Source organism: Taudactylus pleione, unplaced genomic scaffold (genome assembly GCF_031769625.1).
Source record: "Taudactylus pleione unplaced genomic scaffold, aTauple2 ptg000178l, whole genome shotgun sequence".
Taxonomy (NCBI): Eukaryota; Metazoa; Chordata; class Amphibia; order Anura; family Myobatrachidae; genus Taudactylus; species Taudactylus pleione.
In genome coordinates, this window is record NW_028284580.1 from 7,089,886 (window position 1) to 7,116,539 (window position 26,654).

At 41.6% G+C, this 26,654-nt stretch overlaps 1 protein-coding gene across 1 annotated transcript in view; it reads right to left on the reverse strand.

Annotated features, from left to right (window-relative positions):
- Positions 1 to 23,750: 23,750 nt before the first annotated feature.
- The window catches only part of SFXN1 (sideroflexin 1), a 29,019-nt gene continuing 26,115 nt past the window's right edge, over positions 23,751 to 26,654 (reverse strand). The window contains exons 8-11 of the mRNA XM_088475806.1: positions 26,013 to 26,062; positions 25,844 to 25,893; positions 25,358 to 25,405; positions 23,751 to 24,126 (exon numbers count right to left, since the gene is read on the reverse strand). Of these exons, the coding sequence (XP_088331932.1) occupies positions 24,030 to 24,126; positions 25,358 to 25,405; positions 25,844 to 25,893; positions 26,013 to 26,062 (245 nt within the window). The 3' untranslated portion in view covers positions 23,751 to 24,029. The remainder of the gene's footprint in view (positions 24,127 to 25,357; positions 25,406 to 25,843; positions 25,894 to 26,012; positions 26,063 to 26,654) is intronic.

Sequence of the window (26,654 nt, forward strand, 5' to 3'; positions counted from 1 at the left end):
GACCCGGTATTTCAACCTGGGTTAAACACGGGTCAGACCCGGGTTATTTGGCTCTTAAATGGTACAGTCCCGGGATATTCGACCCGAGTCTGAGAGAATAGTGTTGATTGGCTTTTTCCAGGCAGCTGACCAGCCTGCACACAGAGCACATGTCTCTGTATTTACATTACTGTCCTGCACTGTACACTTTGGGCCTGATTCAGACCCGGTCACAAGCGCTGAGTGCCCGTAACCAGGTCGATGTTTGCCCACTGGGTATGTGCACGACGGAGCTGGCTCCGTCGTGCGCATGCGCGAGACCAGGCTAGCGACGGGCGCTCTGTCGCTCCGGGTCTCACACCAAAGGGGGTGACCTGTCGATGGTGATTGACAGCTCGCCCCGTTTGGTAGGTGGGCAGGGGGGGTGGCTGGCGAAACAGAGGCGTTCCCGAAGGAACGCCTGCCGTTTGGGGGCAGCCCCACTGACATCACTAGTGATGTTAGTGGTGAGCTTCCGGCTCTATTTAGCGCCGGAAGTTCACTAGGGCTTGCGGCCAACAAGACCCTACCGCAAGCCCGATGGTCTTGACCATCGCGACCATCAACCTGGCCGCTCACAATAGCTGTGGGTGGTCACTCACAGCTATGCGAGTGGCCAGGAGGCCGAACAAAAAAAAAAAAATGCCCTGATTCAGAGCGAGTGCTCATTCAGAGCGTCCGTCTCTGAATCAGGCCCTTTGCACACTTTGCATCTGTGACATGTGCTTTGTCTGCCATGATTGCTGCACTGCAAGCATTCCCCACCCCCTCCTTTTTCTTTACTGAAACGTCATCATAATTGTGAGCCAATAAAATCCTTTAAAAATTACATCACACTGTTTTAACCTGGGCAACCCGGGTTGAGTTAAAAGGCACCAAATCTGCAATAACCCGGGTTATTATGGCGATGTGAAAGGCCCTGACCCGGGTTCAAAACCCGGGTCTGACCCGTGTTTGCGATGTGAAAGGGGTATATGGGACATGCCCAAAGGCAGTGAAAAGTGTCTGCTTCCTCCAGGTGGCATCTTGGGCAGGAATGGTTTTCAGAAGTTCCCATTCAGAAGAGCCTAAGTGGAGACAGATCGGTATTCTGATATATATTTAAAAAGAGTTTGGTGTACATTCTAGCTCGGAGAGTTTTTCGAGGGAATTCCACAGCTTTTTCCAGCAGTGTTATCGTTAAAGTTGGGAAGTGGACTAACCACTTGGACATACCTCCAGAGATTGTAGTATAGTCTATTATATCTTTCAAAAAAAGTTTATTGGATCGATATTGCTCTACGTTTTGGCACCGGATATGTCAGGAGAGTGTCTAGCAGGTTGTCCCAGTCTTTACTAGGAAAGTGTTTTAAAACATGAGTAAGGTAAAAACGTACCTGCATAAATGCTAAAGGATAAGAACTAATCATTGCAAATTGTGTTGAGATTTCTGTATACTGTATGTTAGTAAGCGTTTTTCATCTGTGAAAACTAAAGATCTAATGTTCGAAATGCCCGCCAGTCGCCACATGGTGAAGGGATGAGCAGCCATGCCATCAAGAAAGTTGGGGTTATGGATTAGGTTTAGATGGAAGGAATGATATGCGTTTAGACCAGTTTTATGCTGCAAAATGTGCCACAATTTTCTGGTCGTCCACAACAGCGGATTAATTTTTATCAATTCCGGTATTTCTTGATTATGTTGATGAAGAAAGCAGGTTGAATCACAGTACTCTAAAAAGCTTTGTTCTAATAAAACATTGGTACAAGTCGAGGTGCGAAGCAGCCAATCTCGCAAGTGGCGCATAAGGGCTGCATAATTATATGTTACAATATCTGGGAAGTTTGTACCCCCAAAAGACTTTGGCTGGTGAAGTTTCCATAGGGCTATTCTGGCTCGACCCGCTTTCCAAATAATTCTACAAATTAATAAATTAATTTGAAGTTGATCAGCTTTTGTGAGGAGTGATTGTAAAGGGTATGTTAAACGAGGTATAGCCACCATTTTCAAGAGAATAGCTCTCCCTAGGAAGGACAGTGGAAAACGCTCCCATCCTGATATCATTAGTTAACGTTGTTATAGCTTTTTTATTATTCAACCTATATACTGTAGGTGAGTTATATTATGTGGTAATACAATTCCTAAATAAGGAATATGTTGTTTAGCCCATTGAAGAGAAAACTGAAAGGCCCATCTAGGACATATGACAGTGCCCATAATCGGCTTTGCCACTGATTTATCCATAATATGAAGACCAGATATTGAGCCAAAATGATCAAGTCTATTTAATATAAGGGGAAGAGTCTGTTCAGGATTGCTAATGTAGAGGAGGAGATCATCAGCAAATGCTGAGATTTTTTATCTCTTGGTGACCTATTTTGATGCCTTGAAAAGACTTCCAGTTTTGAAGAATTCTAAGTAGGGGGTCTAACGCTAAATTAAATAAAAGTGGAGATAGGGGACAACCCTGTCGGGTGCCCCTCTCCAAATAAAAACAGGGTCCCACTAAGTCAATGAAACCTGTCTCGAAAGCCCTCTCCTCCAAAATTTTAAATAAATGTGGCCATAAAACCATATCAAATGCTCTATGAACATACAAGCTTAAAAAAATATTCTCGCCACCAGACAAACCACCCAATGCCACTACTGCTGCTATTGTCGGCCGTATGGCCTTCACCACATAACTTTCTTGTACAAATTCTGTCTGGTGTTCAGTCACTATAATGAAAGTATTGTTTGAAGTCTTAAAGCCATGCTTTTGGCCAAGCGCTTGAAATCAACATTTAAAATACTAATGTGTCTATTAGAAAGATATCAAGCTCGGGTCTTTGTCATTCTTAGGCAAAGAGAGTCATATAAGCTTTGTTAAATGATGGATAAGGAGTATTATTTTCATGTAATACTTTGAATAATTCCAACAGCGTCGGGGCAATATGTGGTTGTAACATACGATAATATGCTCCTGAAAGTCCATCTGGGCCTGGAGATTTACCTTGGGGGAGCAGTGATATAGCCATATTAAACTTAATATGTATTTTTCTTCGACTCCATAGGGGGCACAGGGACAACTCTGGGGTATAGCCTGAAGAAGAGAATCTGGGCACCAAATAGTTAATGAAATAACCCACAAGCCCAGGCTCCTCTCCTCTATACCCCACCCCCAGCCACTGGGACCTCAGTTTAGTTTGTAAGCCCACGACAGGTGCGAGGCAGAGGAGAAGAAGAAGGTAGGCCAGCATACATACACTCCATGGAAAGTACAGTCTGAGTGGTCACCAAGAAAACACTCCACCGTAGACAGGTGCCGTCAGGGTGACCACTCTGTGCCCCCTATGGAGTCGAAGAAAATGACTTAACAGGTAAGACATGTCTCTTTTTCTGCTTCCTCCACCAGAGGGCACAGGGATGACTCAGATGTCCTAAAGCTGTCCCTATGGGCGGGGACGCTCCTGAGCTGCAGTGAGCATAGAACCCCTGAAGGCACCGTCCAAGGATGCAAAAGTGTCAATGCATAAAACCTGATGAAGGTATGAGCAGATGACCATGTGGCAGCCATACAGAGCTGTTCTGCAGAAGCCCCACAGTGTGCTGCCTGCGAAGTCCCCACTGACAGGGAGGAATGGGCCGTCACCACAGCAGGGGTAGGAAGGTTCAACAAGGAGGAAGCTTGGTGAATGGTAAAGCAAAGCCTGCAGGCCAAGGTCCGCTTAGTAGCCAGCCACTCACATGAACCTCATATAAGACAACAAAGATTCCGACTTGTGGTCTTCCTGACATAAAGCCAGAGGAGCCCTTACCACATCCAATGAAGCCTCCGGCAGAGATGGACCCGTACTATGAAATGCAGGAACTACTGTACTAGGTCTTGATAGAAATGGAAGCGGGATACCACCTTGGGAATGTAGCCCAAGTGAGTCCTCAATACAGCCCTGTCCAAAAGGAACACAAGAAATGGGGAGCGACACGAGAGGGCACTCTGATCCGACACCCTTCGGGCTGACGTGATGGCTAGTACAAACATTGTTCCACGTGGAGCAGGCTGGAGAGCTGGGAGAACTAAAGAAACATCCCAGGGACCCACAGGAGAAATGAATGGTGGCTGTGGAGAACTCCCAGAAAAGTTTGCACTTCCGGCAGTAGAGCTATCTGGCTTTGAAAAAGGGCAGGCAAGCCGAAACCTGGACCTTTAAGGATGAGAGCCAAAGGCCCGAATCCAGACCTGACTGCAGAAGGGATAGGATATGAGAAAGGCAGAAAGACCTGAGGCTTAAACCCCTGTTGAACACCAAGAAAAAGAAGTACACCAAATGCTATTATAAATACATGCAGATGAAGGCTTACTAGCCTGCAGCATGGTCCGAATAATGCTCCTGGAGAATCCTTTAGCTCTTAGGATGGACGTCTTAAGAGACACCCTTTCAAAGCAAGACAGGCTAGCTCCAGATGGAAGCAGTGGCCCTGAGACAGCAGATCTGGCCGCAGTGGAAGATGCAGAGGGGCGTCTATGGAGCAGATCTGCATACCACAACCGCCGTGGCCAATCTGGAGCCACCAGGATCAGAGTGCCTCCTTCCAGCTTGAATTTGCGAAGGACCCGAGGAATTATTGAGATCGGAGGGAAGACATAAATCAGAAGGAAAGGTCCAAGGAACCGCCAGTGCATCTACCAGGAGAGCTTCTGGATCCCTGGTGCGGGAGAAATAACTTGGAACAGATTATCGTAGCGAGACACCATCATGTTGATGTGCGGCAGACCCCTTGACAGACTAATTAGCTGGAAGACGTCTGGATGCAGCAGCCACTTGCCTGCATGGACATCCTGATCATCTAGGAAGTCAGTTTCCCAACCTTGAATGTCCGGGATGAAAATGGTGGAAAGTGCTGGAAGATGATATTCCGCCCAGCAAAGAATTCGGCTGACTTCTTATATGGCTCCTTGACTGAGTGCTGCCTTGGTGGTTTATGTAGGCCACTGTTTATGCACTGTCCAACTGTACCATCACCGGACATCTCTGAAGGAGGTGCAGTGCATGACACAGAGCCATATACTGGGCACAAAGTTCCAGGATGTTGAAGGAAAGCTGGCTCACCTGTCCAATGGCCTTGAAGATTAGATAGCATGTTATTGTCCCCCCACCCCTGAAGGCTTGCACCAGTGGTAAGTAGGACCCAGTCATGGATCCAAAAGGGGTGTCCCTTGTTCAGATGTGAGCGCTGGAGCCACCACAGTAGTGAGAGACGTACCTCCTGGGGAAGAATAAGAGTCTGAGCCTTGAGATTCGGGAGAGACATAATTCATAGCTTCAGAATGACTGTTTGGAGAGGTCGGGAGTGGAACTGACTGAACTCCACTATGTCGAACCTTGAGACCAATGACCTCAGAATGTGCATGCACGAATGTATGGATACCCAACACTGACTGAGAAAGGTGCGTATTCTTGCTTGTAAGATCAGAATCTTGTCCGGAGGAACACTCTCTGAGCTCTAAAATCCAAAAAGGCTTCCAGGTGGAGCATCTCTTTTGACAGAGATAGTGTGAATTTCCTCCAATTTATCACCCAGCCGTAGGACTGTACAGTAGGAGCTCTACTGTCAGACAGATATGATGTTACAATTGATGGAGACTGAGTTGGGAGAAGTCGTCCAGGTAAGGTAAGATTCTAATGCCCATGCGTCGAATACGTGCTGCCATTATTGCCATGACCTTCGTGAACTCACGAGGGTCAGTGGATAGACCAAAGGGTAACACCTGAAACGGACAATGGCTGGTTTGCATTGCAAACCTGAGGAAGTGGTGGTAACTGGATCGTATTGTAAATAGGCCTCTGGGATATCCAACAATGCGATAATGTCCCCAGGTTCCAATGCTAGAATGATGGACTGAATGGACTCCAACTTGCTAATCTGGAGAAAATTGTTTAGGTGTTTCTAATTGAGAAAGGGTCGAAAAGCGTCATCTGGCTTCTGAAGCAAAAACAGACTGGCGTAAAAGCCTAACCTTCTTAGGGATGGGGGAATCGAATGATGACCCCGAGGCCATGAGAGGGCGAATAGATGCCTCGAGGGTCTCTGCCTTTTCTGGCTGTGTAGGAAGGCCGGTGAAAAAGAACCGGGAAGGTGGACACTGTCCAAAGTGAGAGCGTAGCCCTAAGGTACGACATCTCTGACCCAAGCGTATGCATCCACACTGCCGAGAAAAGAAGAAGCTGGCATCCCACTCCGAGGTCTCCTGGGTGGCCCAACCCATCCTGCAGCAGGTTTATCCACTGGCTGGGCAGCTCGACGTCTAGTTGACTAGGGTTGCTTACCTCTGGGCTTGGAGCTCTTAGAGGCTGAACCCTGGTTTCTGGGAAATGGCTGACCTCTGGCTCTGCTGTGTGGAATGGAATGAGATACTAAAGCTTTAGGACTCAGGGTGGCATCAGATGGCTAGAAAGCAGATTTAGATGCTGCCAACGTGGCCACTATCTTGTCCAATTCTGGACCAAACAAAACATTACCCAAATAGGGAAGGGCCTTCATCCGTGTCCGCCTCCAGGCCTGAATCTATAGATACTTCGGAGAGATAAGAAGCCACCTCTCTAACATGGTAACCATAGATATGCGCCAGAGGAAAGTCCTTTCTCCAAAGTGGCAGCCGATGCAAGGGCAGGACGAGCTAGAGCTCCTGCATTCACATAAATGTTTTTTAATAGATTTGCTAGCTTCCTATCAGTAGGACCTTTAAGAGATGCCATATTAGGAATAGGAAGGAGGGATGACCTAATTATACGAGTAATATTGGCATCCACAGCAGGAGAAGACTCCCACTAAGCCCTATCTGTTGCTGGGAGAGGGTAAAAGGTAGCAATGCACTTGGACACTTGGCTACCAGGGTGAGTCTGTGCCTCCGCTAGGAGGTCTTGCAGCTGAGCGGAAGATGAAATTTCTATAACGGTCTTCTACTGCTTTGGATCCTGGGGGCTTGCTCTGACAAGAGTTGCTATATCTACTGGGGACATAACCCAGATAAAGGAGCAAGGCTTTCACATGCAGAAGGCCTACGCCTGGAAGCCCTATCTTTATCTAGCAACTGCTGAAAGAACGTGGACCTGAGCTGACTGTTGGAAACGTCTGCATCCCGGGTGGCATGGAAAGTTGAGAATCGCGACAGGGACAGGGAGCATGTAACTTCCTGTCTACAAACTGTAACATTACCAATATTAACTTGGACCCCCAAGCTAGTTCCTGACTGTATTCAATGGGAAAAGTCACCTGTTGCGGGGCCATAAAGCAGCAGAAGCAAAGGCCATTGTGCTCCGGATCGTGAGTAGAAATGACAGTAACACAATTTTTATATGTGCGCAATACTGTAGTGCCTACCTCCTAGGTAGTCTTATTTCTGGACATCCTGAGTCGCAGAAATGCCCATACGCCAAAATAAATAAATGATGCTCAGTCACATTATATATAAACACATATATATATATATTTTTTACAAGTGCACAACACTGGAGCCACCACCTCCATGGTAGCTCTGTTTTTAGAAGACATTATAGGTGATCCAAGAAAATCCACACACACAAAGGCATAAGCAGCTAGTGTGCGATCAGAGGATGCAAAGAGTGTTCAAATGGGCTTTGTGTAATAAACTATACAAGTATATATCTACACTCACACACACACACACACACATCTAAATACATTATATTTATATACACACACACACACACACACACACACACAAACACACACACACACCTGTCCCGAAGGCACCGAAGCAACAGCAGGACACATTGACCAAATATACTGACATGCACCCAGACCACTGCTGTAGAAAAAGTGGGCAAATAATGTTAATAATGCTCAACAAACCAGCTTATTAATAGCAAACAGGAGCTAATTACATAATCTGGCTTTGAAAAGACAGTAATGGAGGAGACAGAAGCCCCAATATCTCTCCGATCTGTGCAGGAGGCGGGCAATCAATTAAATGGCCGCTCAGCATCTCAGAGGAGGTGGAGAGAGATTGAACCTGGTAGGTGCTGTCTACAGTGAGGAAGCGTTCCCAGGGCTAGGGAAGGGACTAACAGGAGGAGCCCTGCTTCCCCAACTGGTATGACCCCAGGGTATATCTGCCAGCAATGCTATTAAGCGGAGTCCTATTCCAACCCTGGTGGTCTAGCGCAGAGACAACCAGTGCCCTCACAACCAGCACCGGCCGTGGTCTCCTGCACTGTGATGACTGCCGCGGTGTGTGCGGATCCCTGCTAGCAGGGAGCTGCTCTTGCCTTGTGAGCTGTTCAGCTCTCCCCACCGTCCGGCTGCAACTCCAGTGGAGTCCGCGGCCAAAGTCACTGACCCAGTCGCCAGTGCTGCGGTCCCGGTGCTGAGTTGGTGGAGCAGCGGTGACGGCGTCTTATAGGATGCCCTGCACCTCTTGCTCAGATAAAATGGATACGAAATAATTTATAAAAATACGGGGGGACATCTCAGTCATCCCCCCTGAAAACCGGTGCCCTGCTACTGCCTTTGGCACCAAACTAAACCTGAGGTCCCAGTTCCTGGGTGCAGGTTATAGAAGAGAGGAGCCTAGGCTTGTGGGTAATCTCATTAACTATTTGGTGCTCAGACTCTCCTCTCCAGGCTATACCCCAGAGTTGTCCCTGAGCCACCTAGTGGAGGAAGAATAAATATGTATTGCGGCAGTGATGTGTGACAATGTATTGGGGGCACAGCTGTATAGCATATAAAGAATTTTGGGACAAAGATGTGTAGTCTAAATATTTATTGTGGTCCCATACATCCATTTTTTTTAGGACCCCTCCATCTCCGGGTCCCTGTCAGGTACAGGTCCCTGGGTTCCAGTCAGGTACAGGTCCCTGGGTATGCCACACAAAGCCCCAAATTATTTATATGCCATACAGCTGTGCCACCAATACGTTATGCCATGCATCAGTGCCAAAAGCAGGCCCAGTTACGGGGCAAGGTCACTTGTGTAAACCTAGCTCTATACCGCTGCTGCAGTGATCAGCAGGGCATAGGCATGTACGGATCCATCCGTGTGTGTATCTGAATGCAAAATGCTACATTACAGTGTCACAGCTGCTGACACTGTAATGCAGCATTTCGCATGCAGATACACCCACAGTCGCACACAGAATATAGGCATGCCACATATAATTTTAATCAGCAAAAGCTGCTTGTGCATCCTATTTGCATCACTTTTCGAATAAGATGCATTTGAAGGTAAAAGGGTGCACTAAAAGACTGGCAGCGATACCAAGTAACATGGCGCTCACGCATTATGTTCAAAGCGACTTGTACCGCACAGAGGTAAGATGTATGTGGACACATCTGTAAAAGTAATTATGGGGCACACATTTTGCATATTATGTATTGAAGCCATTGATGTGTAGCATAATTATGAATTGGGGATATGGCCGTTTGGCATATAATTAATTTGTGGCACGGGTGTGCCATATATTAAGAATTGAGGACAGTGTTATGAGGCACTTTATGAATTTGGGACACTGCTTGGTGGCATATTATAAATTGGGGTTACTAATGCATGGTATATTAGGTATTGGAGAGAGCGGGGCAGTAGGGTGAACAGTTTCCTAGGGCATCCAAAAACCTTGCGATAGCCCTGGGTATGAACAGGATAGTAGGCTAGCAAAAATGGCTGGATTGTGTACATAATAGGAATGAGAGCAAGGTAAACCAAGCGGGAAAACCAGTATTAGAAGATATATGGAGGTGGTTTAAACACAAGAAATTGAAATGGCAAAGCAAAACAAAAAAAAATAGTAATCAGTAGAATTAGCAGATAATGTGTGCATAAAAGGAAGGGGAAATTAAACACCAAACATCTGCTAAAGCCCTGGGGCTGTGCCTGCTGTTGTTCCAATTCACTGCTCCTGGGCAAAGTGGACCCAGTGTACTGTTTCTAGACTTAAATAGCCTTCTTCAGTGCGAATAATCTCTTTCAAGATCATAACAATATCCTTGATATGGGTTATATCCCAAATACCCTCTTATGCTAGGTACACACTGGCCGATATATTGGCCGATCAATTGATCGGCCAATATATCATATGCCCGTCAGCCAGTGTGTACCAGACATATCACATCTGCTGTGCTGCACAGCCGATGACAGATATATATGCCGATATATCTGTCCATCGTGCTGTGTGTACGGGCAATCACCTGACCACCCATACACTTGCAGCGGCAGCCATGGGGTGGGGGTCACGATGCAACCCCAGCGGGACCCACGGACAGAAGGAAGATGATGATTGTTCAGTGTGTACCAACAACCATCATCTCCAGATATATCTGCAGATCACTCAAGGTGTGTACCCAGCTTTAGATTACCTATTAAATCATTAATATCCATTTTATAGCAAATGCGATAGGAAGTGTTATTAAAAAAGCAGAATTATTCTTTAGTTACATGTACAAACCATGGACTGACTACCAATTCAGATATTAATGAGAGTTGGCACATTAATGTCCTGGGAGCACCTAACATGAGCATTTGCAGTGGCAGACAGATTGGCATGTTTTTAACCCATCATACCCAGAGGAATGTTACACATTCATTTAAGACAAGATTTTGTTTTATTAGGGGTCTTTTTATCCATACAGTATCCAGCATTAACTAACAGTCTGTATAGCTGATTATAGTAGCAATATAGATTGCAATTGAGCTAGTATTTACCATGCTCCTCAGCAGCCACGCATATACAGTACACAGTAGTTTGACCAGGATGGGATCCAGTAAAACATTTGCTGGGTATAGGTATAGTCATCTCAAGTTGAATTGCAAGATGCCCGTCTCCATAGAGGTGTATGGTGACTGTGATGAGTGACACTAAATAGCTTAATGTTTTGATACATTGGGGTATATTTACTAAAGTCTGGGTTTTTAGAAGTGGAGATGTTGCCCATAGCAACCAATCAGATTCTACTAAACATTTATCTAACACCTTCTAGAAGATAATAGTTTGAATCTGGTTGTTATGGGCAATAACTCCACTTCTAAAAACCCGCACTTTAATAAATATACCCCATTAAAGAGAACCAGAGAAGAGCAGTTTTTTCAAAGAAAAAGAAAAAGCTTTCTAAGCTTCATAAATAGATCCCATAAATAGAACTTTGTGTGAGAATTAATTTTATGCAGATTTTTCTTGTGACAAAATATTAAGCACATTGCTTGGGGAAATTATGTAGAAATGTTAATTATTACACTTTTAAGTTTGTATCCGTAGTTACATATATACAAAATTAATGCAACCCCAAAATTTCAGGATGGACAAATAGGTGCCTAGGATTCAGGGAAATTATTTAATTCCTGCAAAATTGATCCATTCATCACCATAAACTGGCCACTTGAATTTCAGTAGAATCCAATATTATTTAGATATAATGAATTGTTAATAATTAAGCAATAAATAGTTGTCTCATGGATCATTTCATTAAAATATCTCCATCTAGTGGACAGAATGGAGGTTTCTACCTAAATACATATACAGGTATGAGATCTATTAAATGCAATCTTTGGGACCAAGGACTTTCTGAATGACTGTCTTTTTTTCTGTAATTTGGACAAGGCGGCCTATGAAATCCATCTATCCTCTGTGTGCTAGACACAACACGTGAGCGCAGTGCGACTCTGTATTCTGTGCGTGACTGCGGTTATATCTGCATGCGAATTGCTACGTTACAGTATCTGCGGATGTGACATTAACGTAGCATTTCGCATGCAGATACAGCCGCACACAGTATAGGCATAACGCATATAATTTTAATCAGCAGAAACTGCTTGGGTGTCGTATTCGCTATATATATATATATATATATATATATATATATATATATATATATATATGACACACCGTCTCATTCAATGGTTTTTGTTTATTTAAATTATTTTCAACATAGTAGATTAATACTGAAGACATCAAAACTTTGAAAGAACACATGGAATTATGTTGGAAACGATAAAGTGTTAAACAAATCAAAATATTTTATATTTTAGATTCCTCAAAGTAGCCCCCTTTTGCTTGGATGACAGCTTTGCACACTCTTGGCATTCTATCAAACAGCTTCATGAGGTAGTCTCCTGGAATGGTTTTCCAACAGTCTTGAAGGAGTTCCCAGAGGTGCTGAGCACTTGTTGGCTGCTTTTCCTTCACTCTGCAGTCCGACTCATCCCAAACCAGCTCAATTTGGTTTAGGGCAGGTGATTATGGAGGCCAGGTCATCTGACGCAGCACTCCATCACTTTTCTTCTTGGTCAAGTAGCCCTTACATAGCCTGGAGGTGTGTTTGGGGTCATTGTCTTGTTGAAAAAAAAATGATGGTCCCAGTAAGCGCAAACCAGATGGAATGGCATGGCGCTGCAGAATGCTGTGGTAGCCATGCTGGTTAAGTGTGCCTTGAATTTTGAATAAATCACCAACAGTGTCACCAGCAAAGCACCCCCAAACCATCACACCTCCTCCTCCATGCTTCTCAGTGGGAACCACACATGCAGATACCATCCACTCACCTACTCTGTGTCTCACAAAGACACGGGGGTTGGAACCAAAAAATCTCAAATTTGGACTCTTCAGACCAAAGTACAGATTTCCACTGGTCTAATGTCCAATCCTTGTGTTTCTTGGCCCAAACAATTGTCTTATTCTTGTTGTTCATCCTCAGTAGTGGCTTCTTTGCAGCAATATGACCATGAAGGCCTGATTCACGCAGTCTCCTCTGAACAGTTGATGTTGAGATTTGTCTGCTACTTGAACTCTGTGAAGACTTTATGTGGTCTCTAATCTGAGGTGCTGTTAAGTAGCGGTTTCTGAGGCTGGTAACTCTAATGAACTTATCCTCTGCAGCAGAGGTAACTCTCGGTCTTCCTTTCCTGGGGCAGTCCACATGAGAGCCAGTTCATCATAGCGTTTCATGGTTTTTGCAAAGGATACATTCAAAGTTCTTGGAATTTCCATATCGACTGACCATCATGTCTTAAAGTAATGATGGACTGTCGATTCTCTTTACTGAGTTGAGTGGTTGGTGCCATAATATGGATTACAACAGTAGTCAAAGAGTGGTGTCCACTGTGTATCAAATACAATAAGAAGGCAAGTAATTCCACAGATTGACTCTTGACAAGGCACACCTGTGAATTCAAAACCATTCCAGGAGACTACCTCATGAAGCTGACAGAGAGAATGCCAAGAGTGTGCAAGCTGTCATCAAAGCAAAAGGGGGCTACTTTGAGGAATCTAAAATATAAAACATATTTTGATTTGTTTAACACTTTTTTGTTTACAACACAATTCCATATGTGTCCTTTCATAGTTTTGATGTTTTCAGTATTAATCTACTACGTTGTAAATAATTTAAATAAACAAAAACCACTGAATGAGAAGGTGTGTCCAAACTTTTGACTGGTCCTATTTTATATATATATATATATATATATATATATATATATATATATATATACACACACATATATATACACACACACATATATATACACACACACATATACACACACGCAGTTGTAACACATCCTTATTGTATTTAAAGATGCAATGTTTATCAAAAGTTTAAAAGAAAGCATTGTGTGATACAAAAGTCAACAATTGAAAGGGCTACCATGTAACTGGTTTTAGCCAGGAACTCCTTCTGCTTTTATAGGGGATTATTTGCCATGAATTCTGCTTCTATAAATGACTGTAGAGTTAATCTCCCGTTTATTCATCATATGACAGCTGCCACAAAGCAGTAGTGTTTTTCATTTACATATGCATGCTTTTATAGATGAAATACAAGTGACACTGACTTATTACCAGTATTGTTTTTATTTGTTTCAGCTAGTTCAATTCAGATAGAACATTTACATTTCCTAATAGACTTTTCCCACTATTATTTAATTGAAACACAAATTGCAGTTGTTCACTGTACAACCTCATTTAGATATTTGTGGTCAGAATAAAAAAAACAAAACAAAAAAAAAAATCACTTTTTTTTTCTTTCCAAACCTGCATTAGATTGTATTGCACATTACTTGTATTGTTTTATCTAAAACATTTCACAACTACATTATCATTATGTTTCCAGTTTGTTCTCTTTAATAATACTATAATATGAATGAATACAATTTGTAAAAAACAAAAACCAAAACCTTAATAGACTGAAGCTTTGGTTATGGCCATCTGAAAGTTAATGTTCTTTGGTTACAAAATAAATGCAATTGAAATAAAGAGATCACCAAATACAATGTAACTCTTAAGACATATTGCTGGCAGAATGAAACACAAGGCATTGAGAGACAAGTACAAAATATGGCACATATTGCAAAATATAAATGAATCATAAATAATGCATGCCCCAACATTTCTGTATAATAATAATAATAATAATAATAATGAGATCCAGGATAAATGACTTGGCAGCGCAGCCTGGACTCCATTCCTAACCAATTACTCTTAACATGCTCTCACTTTGCCAATATTATGGCACCTGTTCCTAACATCCACAAATTATTTGACATAGTGAATTATTCACTCAGACCCTCCAACATGACCCATTCCATCAGGTACAGAATGCTCTGCTCCTGGACTTCCCTCTTAATTTATGATTGCAGCCACTTGTGTTGTGCTAGGTAATTGATGAGAAAAGTGACACAATACTCAACTAAGGGGTCAATCCTATTATGTGCGAAGGCTGCGAGTTGCAGTTGCAATAGTGTTAAAACACCGGGAACGGACTGGCACCTCGCACCCTTCGCGGCCCGCTCTGAGCTTCTCTGAAAGTTGCTCAGAATTCTATGGGACTACGAGCAAAATTCAGCGAATCCGGGCCGCCGGAAAGTTCGGCCATTGCCGCGCTGACTTGCACTGACGAGATCATCGCGGCTAATAGGATTGACCCCTTAGAAGGAATTCCAGGAGCAGAGTATTTTGTACCTGTTGGAAGGGGTCATATTGGAGGGTTTGTTTACTAACAAAATAAAAATGCATAACAACCCAGACCAACTAATCTGCAAAAAGCATTGAAATGTAAGTAAAAAAAAGGGGAGAAATTTGGGTATATCAACTAAACAGTGGGTTTTCAAAACAACGCTTAATGGCAGCTTTGCCCTTTGGCTTTAAAACAGCAATGGCAATAATGGCAAAACCAGCCTGACTTAGCATTTCTCACAACTGTTGTTTTCAATTCAGTGCTCATAGCTGTTGAGAATTAGTGGCTTTGAAAACCTGCAATTTAGTAACTATAGCAAATGTCTGAACTGGTACTAGAGATGATTGTACCATTTCTCGGTCAGTAAAAAAAACATACACTGAATGTTACTCATGCAGAATACAAGTGTGTCATGATGTGAAGTAGACTACGACTGTGACTTATTTCAAACGTATCAAAGTTTTGAAACCAGTTTGTAATGAAGCTGCCTGGTAGCTATATAATTACTGAAACACAATGAGAAAAATTGCATCCCATTACCTTACTATTTTACACTAAATTGTGTCAAAACAGATTTTTTTATTTTTTTAGGAAAGGTACGTCGTGTAGGGCACCTTTTCAAAAAGTGATGGCACAGTAGGCAGGGCCTATTTATTGAGTATAGTGAAATGAAACACTATTTAAAGAAGCATAATAGGTTGTTCTTTACCAGTGTGCGTCATAAGGGGGATGCGGGCTGCCTCCTCAGTGACAGGAGCCGGGTGCTGCACTGTAGCATTACGTCCTGACACAGTGAGGGAGCTGGGAATGCACACAGAGTGGTCCCGGGGGGCAGTCCGCACCTCTGGTACCTCCGCAGTGACTTAAACGGGGGATTGGCCCATGAGGCCACGCCCCTGTCTGCGAGACCACGCCCCCCTTTCCTGCTCCAGGAGTCACCACGGGGAAGGATGCCACTGTTCTTTACTTTGTCAATACAATATCATTAGTTTCCTGTGTTAAAAAATAGTTAAAACTCTGCCAGGAAAAAGTATACATTGTTCCTGCCAAACTAAAAGATGGAACACACTATTTAGTATGTTTTTGGGATATCAAAGATGCACTATAATTGTTCAGTCCAGTACTACTTTGATTAAGCAAAAATAATAATGGGGAGATCTTACTGCAAATATAAATATGCTGTCGGACAGGCAGTGATGTCATTTGTGGAGTTTATTAATTTCCACATACATTTATTAAATAACTTGTTAAACCTGGTGTTAGAAGCCACTGTCATTTTAGCCTTTATTGCCATGGAGTAGGTGGTTATGCGACAAGCCATGGAAAATGCGAAAGCCAATTCCAGTTTAGAATTGCTGAAAAAAAATCTGCTGTATAGGTAATGCCCATCATGATTCTGGTCAGCAGACTACATAAAGCTTTGGCACAATACATTGATTAGAGGAAATGCAGTAAATTATAAAAGGCCCAGATTCTGTGAAATAAATTCTATAAAAATGGCTAAAGCTTCAAATCTATTAAATGTTTTGTTTATCCTCACAATAAATGAAAGCATTATATATTCTCCACACTGTACTCCATAACACTTCATTCTGACAGTACATTCATTCTATTATACTACGTAGTTTATATCAGTCTTACTTGTTATCTTTAAGCTATTAACCTATTCTGTTTACAGCACAACTCACATATTTATAACTACAGTACGAACCATAGATGCCATTTCCTGGTAACTTTAACAGCCCACTCTTTCTGCCGATAGTACGGGTATGTACAAAGTGATCCTTATTTCTTCTCCCAGAAGACTTTAGAATACAAAGGTGACTGGTGAATTATGCCAAGGGAATGGAAATAAGGCTAAAAAAAACATCTACACCTTCCTGATCCTATCTTGCACCTATTTAACCAAAGTAAACCAGTTTAGTAGCACCTATAAAAAGACCCAAACAACAAGACTATTCCACTTGAAAAAACAAAGCAAAACAAAACACACTTTTATACAATGCACTCTCACCTCTTTAAAGATGAAGATGTTTGGTTGGGATCCTATATGCTGTATTGGGTCATAATGAAGTCAGTAGGATGCAGTATGAGCAGCACCCAACTGTCATTCCCTACAGTAACATAATGGTGATAGGACTTTTAAATGACATTACTGTCAGCATACAGGAGAAGCACAATGACATGGTTGTGGTGGTTGATGTCCGGCTGATCGGACATGCTCCAGCTGACACTGCAGATCAGCCAACCCCTATGGAGACTATGTATTCAGTAACGCTCACACAACAGAGCAGGTCTCAGGGGAAATATTTCCCCCAAACATCTACTGAAGATTATTAAATCCATTTTCCAACAACTATAAAAGTGGATTTATCCTTTAAGGGGTCAATGCTTACACATTTATTCAGAATTATTATAAAAGTTGTCCTAGGTAACAGAATATTATACACACAAAAAACAATTAGGTTTTAAAACTAGTGACTATAGAACAGAGCAGCTAAAACAGGGTAGAAGGATACTGAACAGGAGCCATAGATCTCTCAGTATTGCCTCCTAATAATAACCAGTTACTAACCAAAACATTTAAACAAAAATCATGAACTGTTAAGCTGGGTACACACTGGCAGATAAATTGGCCGATCAATTGTGCCCGTCGGCCAGTGTGTACCAGCGATATGTCTGTGAACGTCGTTCACAGACATATTGTGTCGGTTCTGCTGCACAGCCGATGCCCAATATATCTGCAGATATATTGGGGCATCGTACAGGTGGCCTGATTCAGAGCCGGACGCTATTTGCGCTCGCTCGTTCAGAAAAAGGGTCCGGATATTTAAATAGAGTGCTCGCTCTTTGCGGTCTGTTGACGCCTCTATGTCTGAGCGAGCGAACAAAATATACGCTCGCTATTTTGTAAAAACGCCCCCTGGCCGTTCGCATCATACGTCATCTCCGCTATTTATTAGATTAATCGAGTACATCGAAAGACGTCTGAACTGCTCGCAGTGCTTGTGGTTGGATTTTCCCACCGCAATCATGCGAACAGTTCAGGCTAAGAGACAACCAAGTGACGTGGCCGATGACGCTGCTTTGTTAATTATGCACACCCTTAAAATGCCCGTTTTGACCGTTTGGCACGCCTGCGTTCGGATCTCCACTCCCCGTTTTCAAGCACCTTCCCCTGTTACCACCCACAAACGCCTCATCCTGTCACTCGCTATTTTGCGAACACACGATTTCCGACTGCAATGACTGGTTGGCGCATGCGCATTACGACCCATACGCATGCGCAGATGTGCGAACATCGCTCGGAGCGAACGAGCGGCCGCTTACGAGCGGCTCTGAATCAGGCCCAGTGTGTAGAGGCAGCTGGTACACTTGCAGCAGAGGCAGCAGGGAAGGGGGTGCGACATGCCCCCTCGCCAGAGGGACCTGCGACAGAATACAGATGATGGTTGTTCAGTGTGTACCCAGCTTTAGAACAAGAGCTCCCCAAAGTAAAGCCTAATTTAAATATTGTAAGTTGCTACTGAATATATAAGTATTCTACTAAATCTATAGAAAACTTCATTTAGAAAGCAAATGATTTATAAATACATTTCAGACTAGAATATTAATGTTTAACACTCAGAAATCTCTGAGAATACACTTGTCTGGACACAGCAATCATTACAGTACACCTGGGTAAATGGTGGATGCTCAGTCAATACCAGACTTCAAAAACTACATAATGACAGTGGGGTCATTCCAAGTCAAGTGGACCAGGATTCACCACCTGAACATCTCCAATTTTGATAGTTGCTCCCACCCACAATTTGTGCTATAGTTTTGCTACTATTGCATATTGTGAACTTAAATTTTTCCAAAGTCAAATATGCCAAATTTCATATAAACTATTATCAAAATTGGAGATGGTCAAGTGGGGACAATCTCCAAAATTGGTCCACTTAACATGGAATAACCCAGTGGTCAAAAGGCAGTATACTTGATTAGGCCATGCCTCCAAAGAATACAGTATGCTGCTGCATATATAAAATGTGAATGACAAGGAGTTCTGCAGGGTAAGACCTACAGTAAATGCACTTAAGCTGCACAAACTTACAAGTACCAACAATGCCTATTCAATTACACCATGGTTTGATACAGCAGGTCCAAAAATCATTGAGAGGTTACCATATTGATGTGTGCATGCACTCATCTGCTAAAATGCATGGTGCTGTCCCCACCACACATACATACATACACATATATATATATATATATATATATATATATATATATATTATATTAGTTCAGAACTACTGTGATGCACACAGATCAAAATCCATCAAAGAAAAGGGAACGGATGGGGCAGTCACCAGATTATACCCTGATGACGGTGTTGGGTCTCCTTACACTGAGTATACAATCATGCTCTTTATGCAGGTTTGTCTTTGTATAATCTTCCAGACTGTCTACAACACTTTCTGTATTTAATAATTCTACTGTACTTCTGAATTTCTAGGATGATAAAGAATTTGAGGAAGGAGGAATATTTTGCTCCATAACTGTGCATCAACGTAATACACAAAACTACACTATGGCACAATAAAAACAAAACTATTTCTGTGCTAGGCTGTCTGGGTGATATATTGTTGATTATTTTCTTTTAGAATTCCAAAATTGGATTAGTGGCTCTAACTATGACATTAAACAGCTCACACAAGTACAATGACAGACTGTGCCACAGTCTTATGTTTGAGTCTTCTCCAAATTATATATTCTGGTTTAGCCTAAATGCCATCTGTCCTGGACAATATTTATCTGAACCAGGGAGTTTAAAGCTTTCTTCTCAACTTCTCCTGTATTTGGATTACATGGCTTGCCACCGGTGTGCAAATCCTAATCTAAATCCATCACTTAAATCCCAAATTTGTCCAAATCAAGTTAATAAAACAATTACCACCTTGCACTCAAAAGTACAGGACAACCATAATATTTCTATAAAGTACATAAAAAACATGGTTTATTCTACAGCACTAATGAAAATGGTTCTACATATTTCTAGTGTAGGAATTTATCTTACTTCATTTTCATACATGTCTAACAACCTGATCGTTGCTTCAATACAATGTTTTATCTGCAAATATTTAGAAAAGTCTAAATGAGAATTAATTTTAGTATGTGTTTTTTTTTTTTTAACTTGTCCAAACACTGCACTTATAGTAACTACTACTAGGCCTTTAGTAATAGAGCACAGGATGACTGTGTGCTAGAAAGACTTTGATAGTTTGTTATTCAATTGTAATATCTACAATATTTATGCACCAAGTAATAGAACAAAACAGATGCATTAGCACCAAATATTTGTATTTTCTTTGTTACACATGGTAGCATACTTGCATACTTTTGAAAAAGCATTTCAGGGAGATTGTGAAAGCAACACCTATGAGCGCGCGCATTAAAGTGGGTGTGTACTGCTACAACGGACAGGCGGGTCATAAAATTGACTTACATTCAAAATTAAACAAGCCCAAAAGCAGTTAGTAAGATCTATTTGTTCATGAAAACACACTGATACTTCTCAGAAAATGCATGTATAGCCATAGGGATCATTGTGCCTTATATCCAATGCAGGGAAATGATACTACTGATCCCATTTGAATGTATATATATCTGTTTGTTTGTTTGTTTGTTTGTTTTTATATAACAGCTTCATAATGGGGGTAAGGTGCAATCAGGGAGACTGCTAGACTCTTCAGGGAGACAGGGAGATTGCTACCATTTCAGGGAGTCTCCCTGACAATGAAGGAGAGTTGGCAAGCATGATAGTAGTGAGTCAATAATATCAGATAACATGGGGTAAAGTCATAACAAAATACAACTGAAGCAACCCTTACATCTAATTATTTGGAATAAAGGGCTGATTCTGAGTTGCATGCAGCAGTGTCTTTATGCTAATGTAGTCTCTGATTTCTTCAAATCTAAAGTGCCCACTTGCAGCGTCTTGTGCCTGTGGAAATCAGTCTGGTGTATCCTTAGACGCACCATTTAGTTACAACAGCACTATGGCGCATGCGGTTTTTTTGGCTGAAAATGGCGTCCTGTGTGAGCGGTTGTGTGTCTTTAGATGCAGCCACTGTCAGCAACACACCCACGTCTGCCTAGCTACCACCGTTACACCTGCCCGCTAAAACTTAGAGATGTGCAGGCTTTTCACATTTTCACCATATGACAGGCTCAACAATCTCTTATGGGCATTGTGGGCCTGATTCAGAGTCGCACAGTTGGCTGATGTTTTAAGCACTGTACTGTGCTGTGCATGTATCCCAATTGTTACCGCAATGAGACACAGAATGAATTTGAACACAGGGAGAATGTATTTTAGTTAGAGATGTGCAGGCTTCAGTTCAGATATTCCTGCCAAGTTCTAATTTTTCCCACCAAATTTAGGGTCTCAGAAGAGGCAAAACTTTGTCATCTTTCATGGTCTTTTGTCCATGAAAGATGATGTTTGTTCATGAAAGATGACAACGTTTTGCGTCTTTGAGACCCGAAATTGGGCGGGAAAAATACGAACTTGGCGGGAAAATCTGAACCTGCACATCAATAACAATCGGGATGCATGCGCAGCACAGTACAGTACTTAAAACATCAGCCAACTGTGCGACTCTGAATCAGGCCCACAATGCCCATAAGAGATTGTTGAGAATGTCATATGGTGATAATGTGAACAGTTCCTTTCTAAAAACAAAATAAAATTGAAAATGTTAAACGTACTAAATTTTCACAGGAGCCCAAACAAGTGGCCATTGGGCCGCCAGATGCCGGATTTAAGACAGAGTTGGCCATAAACGTACCTAAACATGTATGGGCTTATCTGAAAGATCAGATACAGTCATCGTATGGCCAATATCTAATAGCCTCCCGTCAAATACAGATGGAGATCAGTAGTGTTCTTGAGCTCATACACAGTGTAATTGGCAATTAGGTGTAAAACCCAAATAGTCCATCCAAATTGCAACCATAGGTGTAAAATCTTTTGGTGTTTAAATGTTCTAGTTCAAATATTTGTGTACTTTAAACTGCCATCACCCTCAATCTGATGAATGTAGCTGTGGAGGACAGGACTTGCAAAAACAGAATGAGGCAAGAAAACAATTTTTAGAACAAATCTCAATGGTTGCTGGCAGTTTTCAGAATCGGTGCACATTGCTCCAACAAACCATAAGGACAATACACATTAATCACAACTAAATGAGCTTTGGCAGTCAAGGTTATCTACCAATCATCCATAACCGGATTATCAGTCTGCTGTTTTACTATATACATATTAAGCCATGTATAAAACAGTAGGCAGTTGTGACAGAATTTCACAGTTTGAAATAAGTTTTGTAAAATAATCTTCTAATAATAAAATCTACATCTATGTAAACCAATGTGGATATGTGCAACATTTATGGAGTAAAATCTGAAATAAATAAATTGATGAGTGAAGTCTACTCTCTCACAATATAAGCCTCTCTTACAGGAAACCATCAGACAACCATATGTTCTTCCATGTAGTTGCCACAAAGACAATTAAATTTTTTTAACCATTTCCCAATAATGTCTAACAATAGCTGGCAGTCCACAAGCAGTTTGGTCACCATACTAGAAGATGATTGAAGAGGCAATGCACTCTCCTACTGTTAAATGCAAACGAATGTTCATACACATACCGATCAGCCATAACATTAAAATCTCTCACAGGTAAAGTGAATAACATTGACTATCTTGTTACAATGGCACCTGACAAGGGGTGGGATATATTAGGCAGCAAGTGAACAATCAGTTCTTGAAAGTTGATGTGTTGGGAAGCAGGAAAAATGGGCAAGGGTAAGGATCTCAGCGATTTTGACAAGGGCCAAATTGTGATGGCTAGAAGACTGGGTCAGAGCATTTCCAAAATGACAGGTCTTGTGGGGGGTTCCCAGTATGCAGTGGTTAGTAGCTACCAAATGTGGTCTGAGGAAGGACAACCTGTGAATCCCGCAACAGGGTCATGGATGCCCAAGGCTCACTGATGCGTGTGGGAAGCAAGGGCTAGCGTGTCTGGTCCAATCTCGAAGAACTAATGTAGCATATATTGCTGAAAATGTTAATGCTGGCTATCATAAAAAGGTGTCAGAACACATAGTGTAATTGCAGCTTGCTGCAGACAGGTTAGAGTGCCAATGCTGTCATCTGTCCACTGAAAAAAGCACCTACAATGGGTATATAAGCATTGTAACTAGACCATGGAGCAAGAAGGTGTCATGGTCTGATGAATGAGGTTTTCTTTTACATCATGTGGAGGGCCGGGGGAAGTGATGGCACCAGGATGCACTATGGCAAGAAGGCAAGCCGGTGCAGGCAGTGTGATGCTCTGGGCAATGTTCTGCTGGAAAACATTGGCATTCATGTGGATGTTACTTTTATACATACCATCTACCTAAACATTATTGCAGACCATCTACCTAAACATTATTGCAGATGACAATTGCCTCATTCAGCAGGATAATGCACCCTGCCATACTGCAAATATTATTCAGGAATGGTTTGAGGAAGATGACAGAGTTAAAGGTGCTGACTTGGCCTCCAAATTCCCCAGATCTCATTTCCATCCATCTGTAGGATGTACTGTAAAAACAAGTCCGAGCCATGGAGGCCCCACCTCGCAGCTTACAGGACTTCAAGGATCTGCTGCTAACATTTTGGTGCCAGATACCCCCGGAGTCTATGCCTTGATGGGACAGAGCTGTTTTGGCGGCTCACGGGGAACCTACACATTATTAGACAGGTGGTTTTAATGTTACGGCTGACTGGTATATAAAGTCTATGTAAAAAGATATAGACCACTTGTACCTGTAAAAATAAACATAACATTGGATTGGTGCTTTCATTGTGTGGTCAAATAGAATTCAATTAAAAATAAAAATCAATAAGCAACATTTCTTTAAAACGTATAAAACAAATCTCTTCTATTTATTACTAAAAGGGTTTAGGACCTGCTTTATTTTTCCTATAAGGTCAGCGACATACATTTTCTGAAAATGCATGGCGCTCCATGATCGCTGTGTGGACAGGATTATAACCCTTTATTGAAGTATACTCGCTCCAGTCCTGGATTTTTCTCTTTAATTTGTGCTTGCAGTTCAGGCTCCAGACGTGACACGGACATTGAGCTAAGCAAAAAACAAAGATTATTAATTAACAAGTTTAACCTTTGAGACTCAAAAGAGAACAAAAAGACGATGACAACTGGAATCCTAACAGCTGTGTAACTCCGTGACAACGATCTTATGATAAAATAGCTTATGCTGTAAAATCAGCTCTGTAAAGAATCAAAACAAAAAAAACTCTCCTATATGTAAGATAAACCTGTAAATAGGCTAAGTAAATAACACTTTCTAATGAATAATGGCTGGGAAGATTCTCACCCCTATTAAAGCCTATATCTCTAAAGCCGGCAATACACGGTGCGATATAGTAGCCGATCCGACGGATTGGCACAATATAGCTGCTATATCGTACCGTGTATGGGCATGATATCATCCCATGTGCGCTCCCGTGGGGTCGTACATCGCATCCCCAGATCTTACAGAAAATTCACTCGATCAGGGGTTGCGATGTACGACCCCATGTTGCGCTATGCGGGTGAGGGAGGGGGGTCCTGGTATATCGGGCGGTCAGCATCCACTTCGCTCCGTGTGTGGGGACCTCCCGATATGTCGGGCATCGGATAGGCAGTCGTAATACATGGTGCATATCGCACCGTGTATGCCCCGCTTTACATCTCTGGGCACAAAACATTGTGGCCATTTGTACAAACTGTAGCCACCCAAACAGCTGTATTCTCAACTGATCAACATAGATTAGATACTTTCAAAATTATCCAGTAATATATTATTTGGTGAAGCAACCATCTCACAAGCAGAAGGAAGCAGCTACCAAACTGTGAGGTCCCAGGCAACACGGTACTACTGGTTAGGCGGAAGAGGGCTTGTTGATTAATTTTTGCCGGGAACTTAAATATAATATATATATTTCTTTATATGAAATGATTACTAGCGGAATTTACAAATATGTAAAAGGTTTAGGAACATATTTGAAGATGTTAAATTGTACTACAGTACTGTGAAATTAAAAATACTTCATAAAAAAATAAAAATAATAAATCCTACTTGTATATAGATGGGTAACCCCTTATCCGTTCTCATCAGTCATATCATAAGAGGCACTTATCCAAAATGTGAATTCAAATATATAACTCCAAATACCAGTAAATCTTTAGATCATATTTATTTCAAAAAATATATATTTATATTCTAAAACGTGATACAGGTAGCGGAAAAGAGAAATGTTTTAAAGAGAGGGTCTTAGCTCTACTACTAGCTGATGTGCATAATAGCTTACCTCTTTTGGGGAAATAATGCACAGCAAAGAGGTGTTGCAAATACCAAACTGAAAAAAGTAAAAAAAATTCTTATAAATCACTTAAAGCAAAAAATATATTTCTTTAAATCAATCAATCAGGCTGATCATGGGTCTTCTAATTGAAATGTTGCTGGCACTTTACACAGTGTGTGAGAAAACTGGCCCCTAATTAATTGTGTTAATAAATGTAAGCATGTGTTTTATTTGTAACCATATTGTTAGATTAATTTGATCATCTGCATGCATGAATTGACCAAGAGCAAGTCAATATGGTACTAATACAAATTAAAAAAATAAATAAATCATACAATTTATTGTCAGAAATAGAACTGAACAAAACCCTGTTGATCAATGCTCATATGTAGGTGTAGTTAGAATAAGAAAATAAATGATTTAGTCTACTTTAATTTGGAGATGATTTTAAACACATTTTTATAAGTAGAGAAATATAGCACAAACACTTACCAGAAACCCACTATTCCAACTTGTATAGGGGCACTCATCCATGGAAATCTCTGAACACAAAACAAAAGACAGCAACTTGTGTGAGACTGGAGGGTATACAAGTTGAAAGCATTGTGCATGTAAAAATACTACAGTACTATGCATAGACAACACAGAATATACACATTACCTTAAGAAAAGCTTTTTTTTCCAAACTGTTCATTATAAATGGAGGAATAGCTGTAAATAAATAATAGTATTTTAATAATCACTAAATGACACATCATGATATTCCATTCAGCCCTAATGGATTCAGAGTTTTCCAAATAATACTATATTTGCACCAACTGGCTGTTAATCGGTATCCCAGACAGCTACACAGAAGTGAGGACCAGCTACTGTGCAGTGCTCTGGTGCAGCATAGTGGAACCACACACTCAGTTGCTTGGAACTTTAGTCTTATAACACTGGTAAAAAATATTAAGTGTCCCTAAACTCTGCAAAGGTTTTCAAAGTACAGCACATATTTCTTGGGTAAAACAGAGTTACACAATACAACACAAATCACTGCTTGCAATAACTTCCTCCTGTGTGAAACCACACACAAAAGAGAAGTACATGTTCACTGTTGAAGTGATGGCCTATATTAAGAATAATTTGCAGTTGCGTCATATATGTAACGTATGCTTTGTGTTCATGTGATAAACAGCTATATTACTCCAATAAAGTAGCTATAGTCTAAGAGGTATATTTACTAAAATGCGTGTTTTTAGAAGTGAAGATGTTGCCAATAGCAACCAGATTCTACTTATCATTTATCTAGCACCGTCTA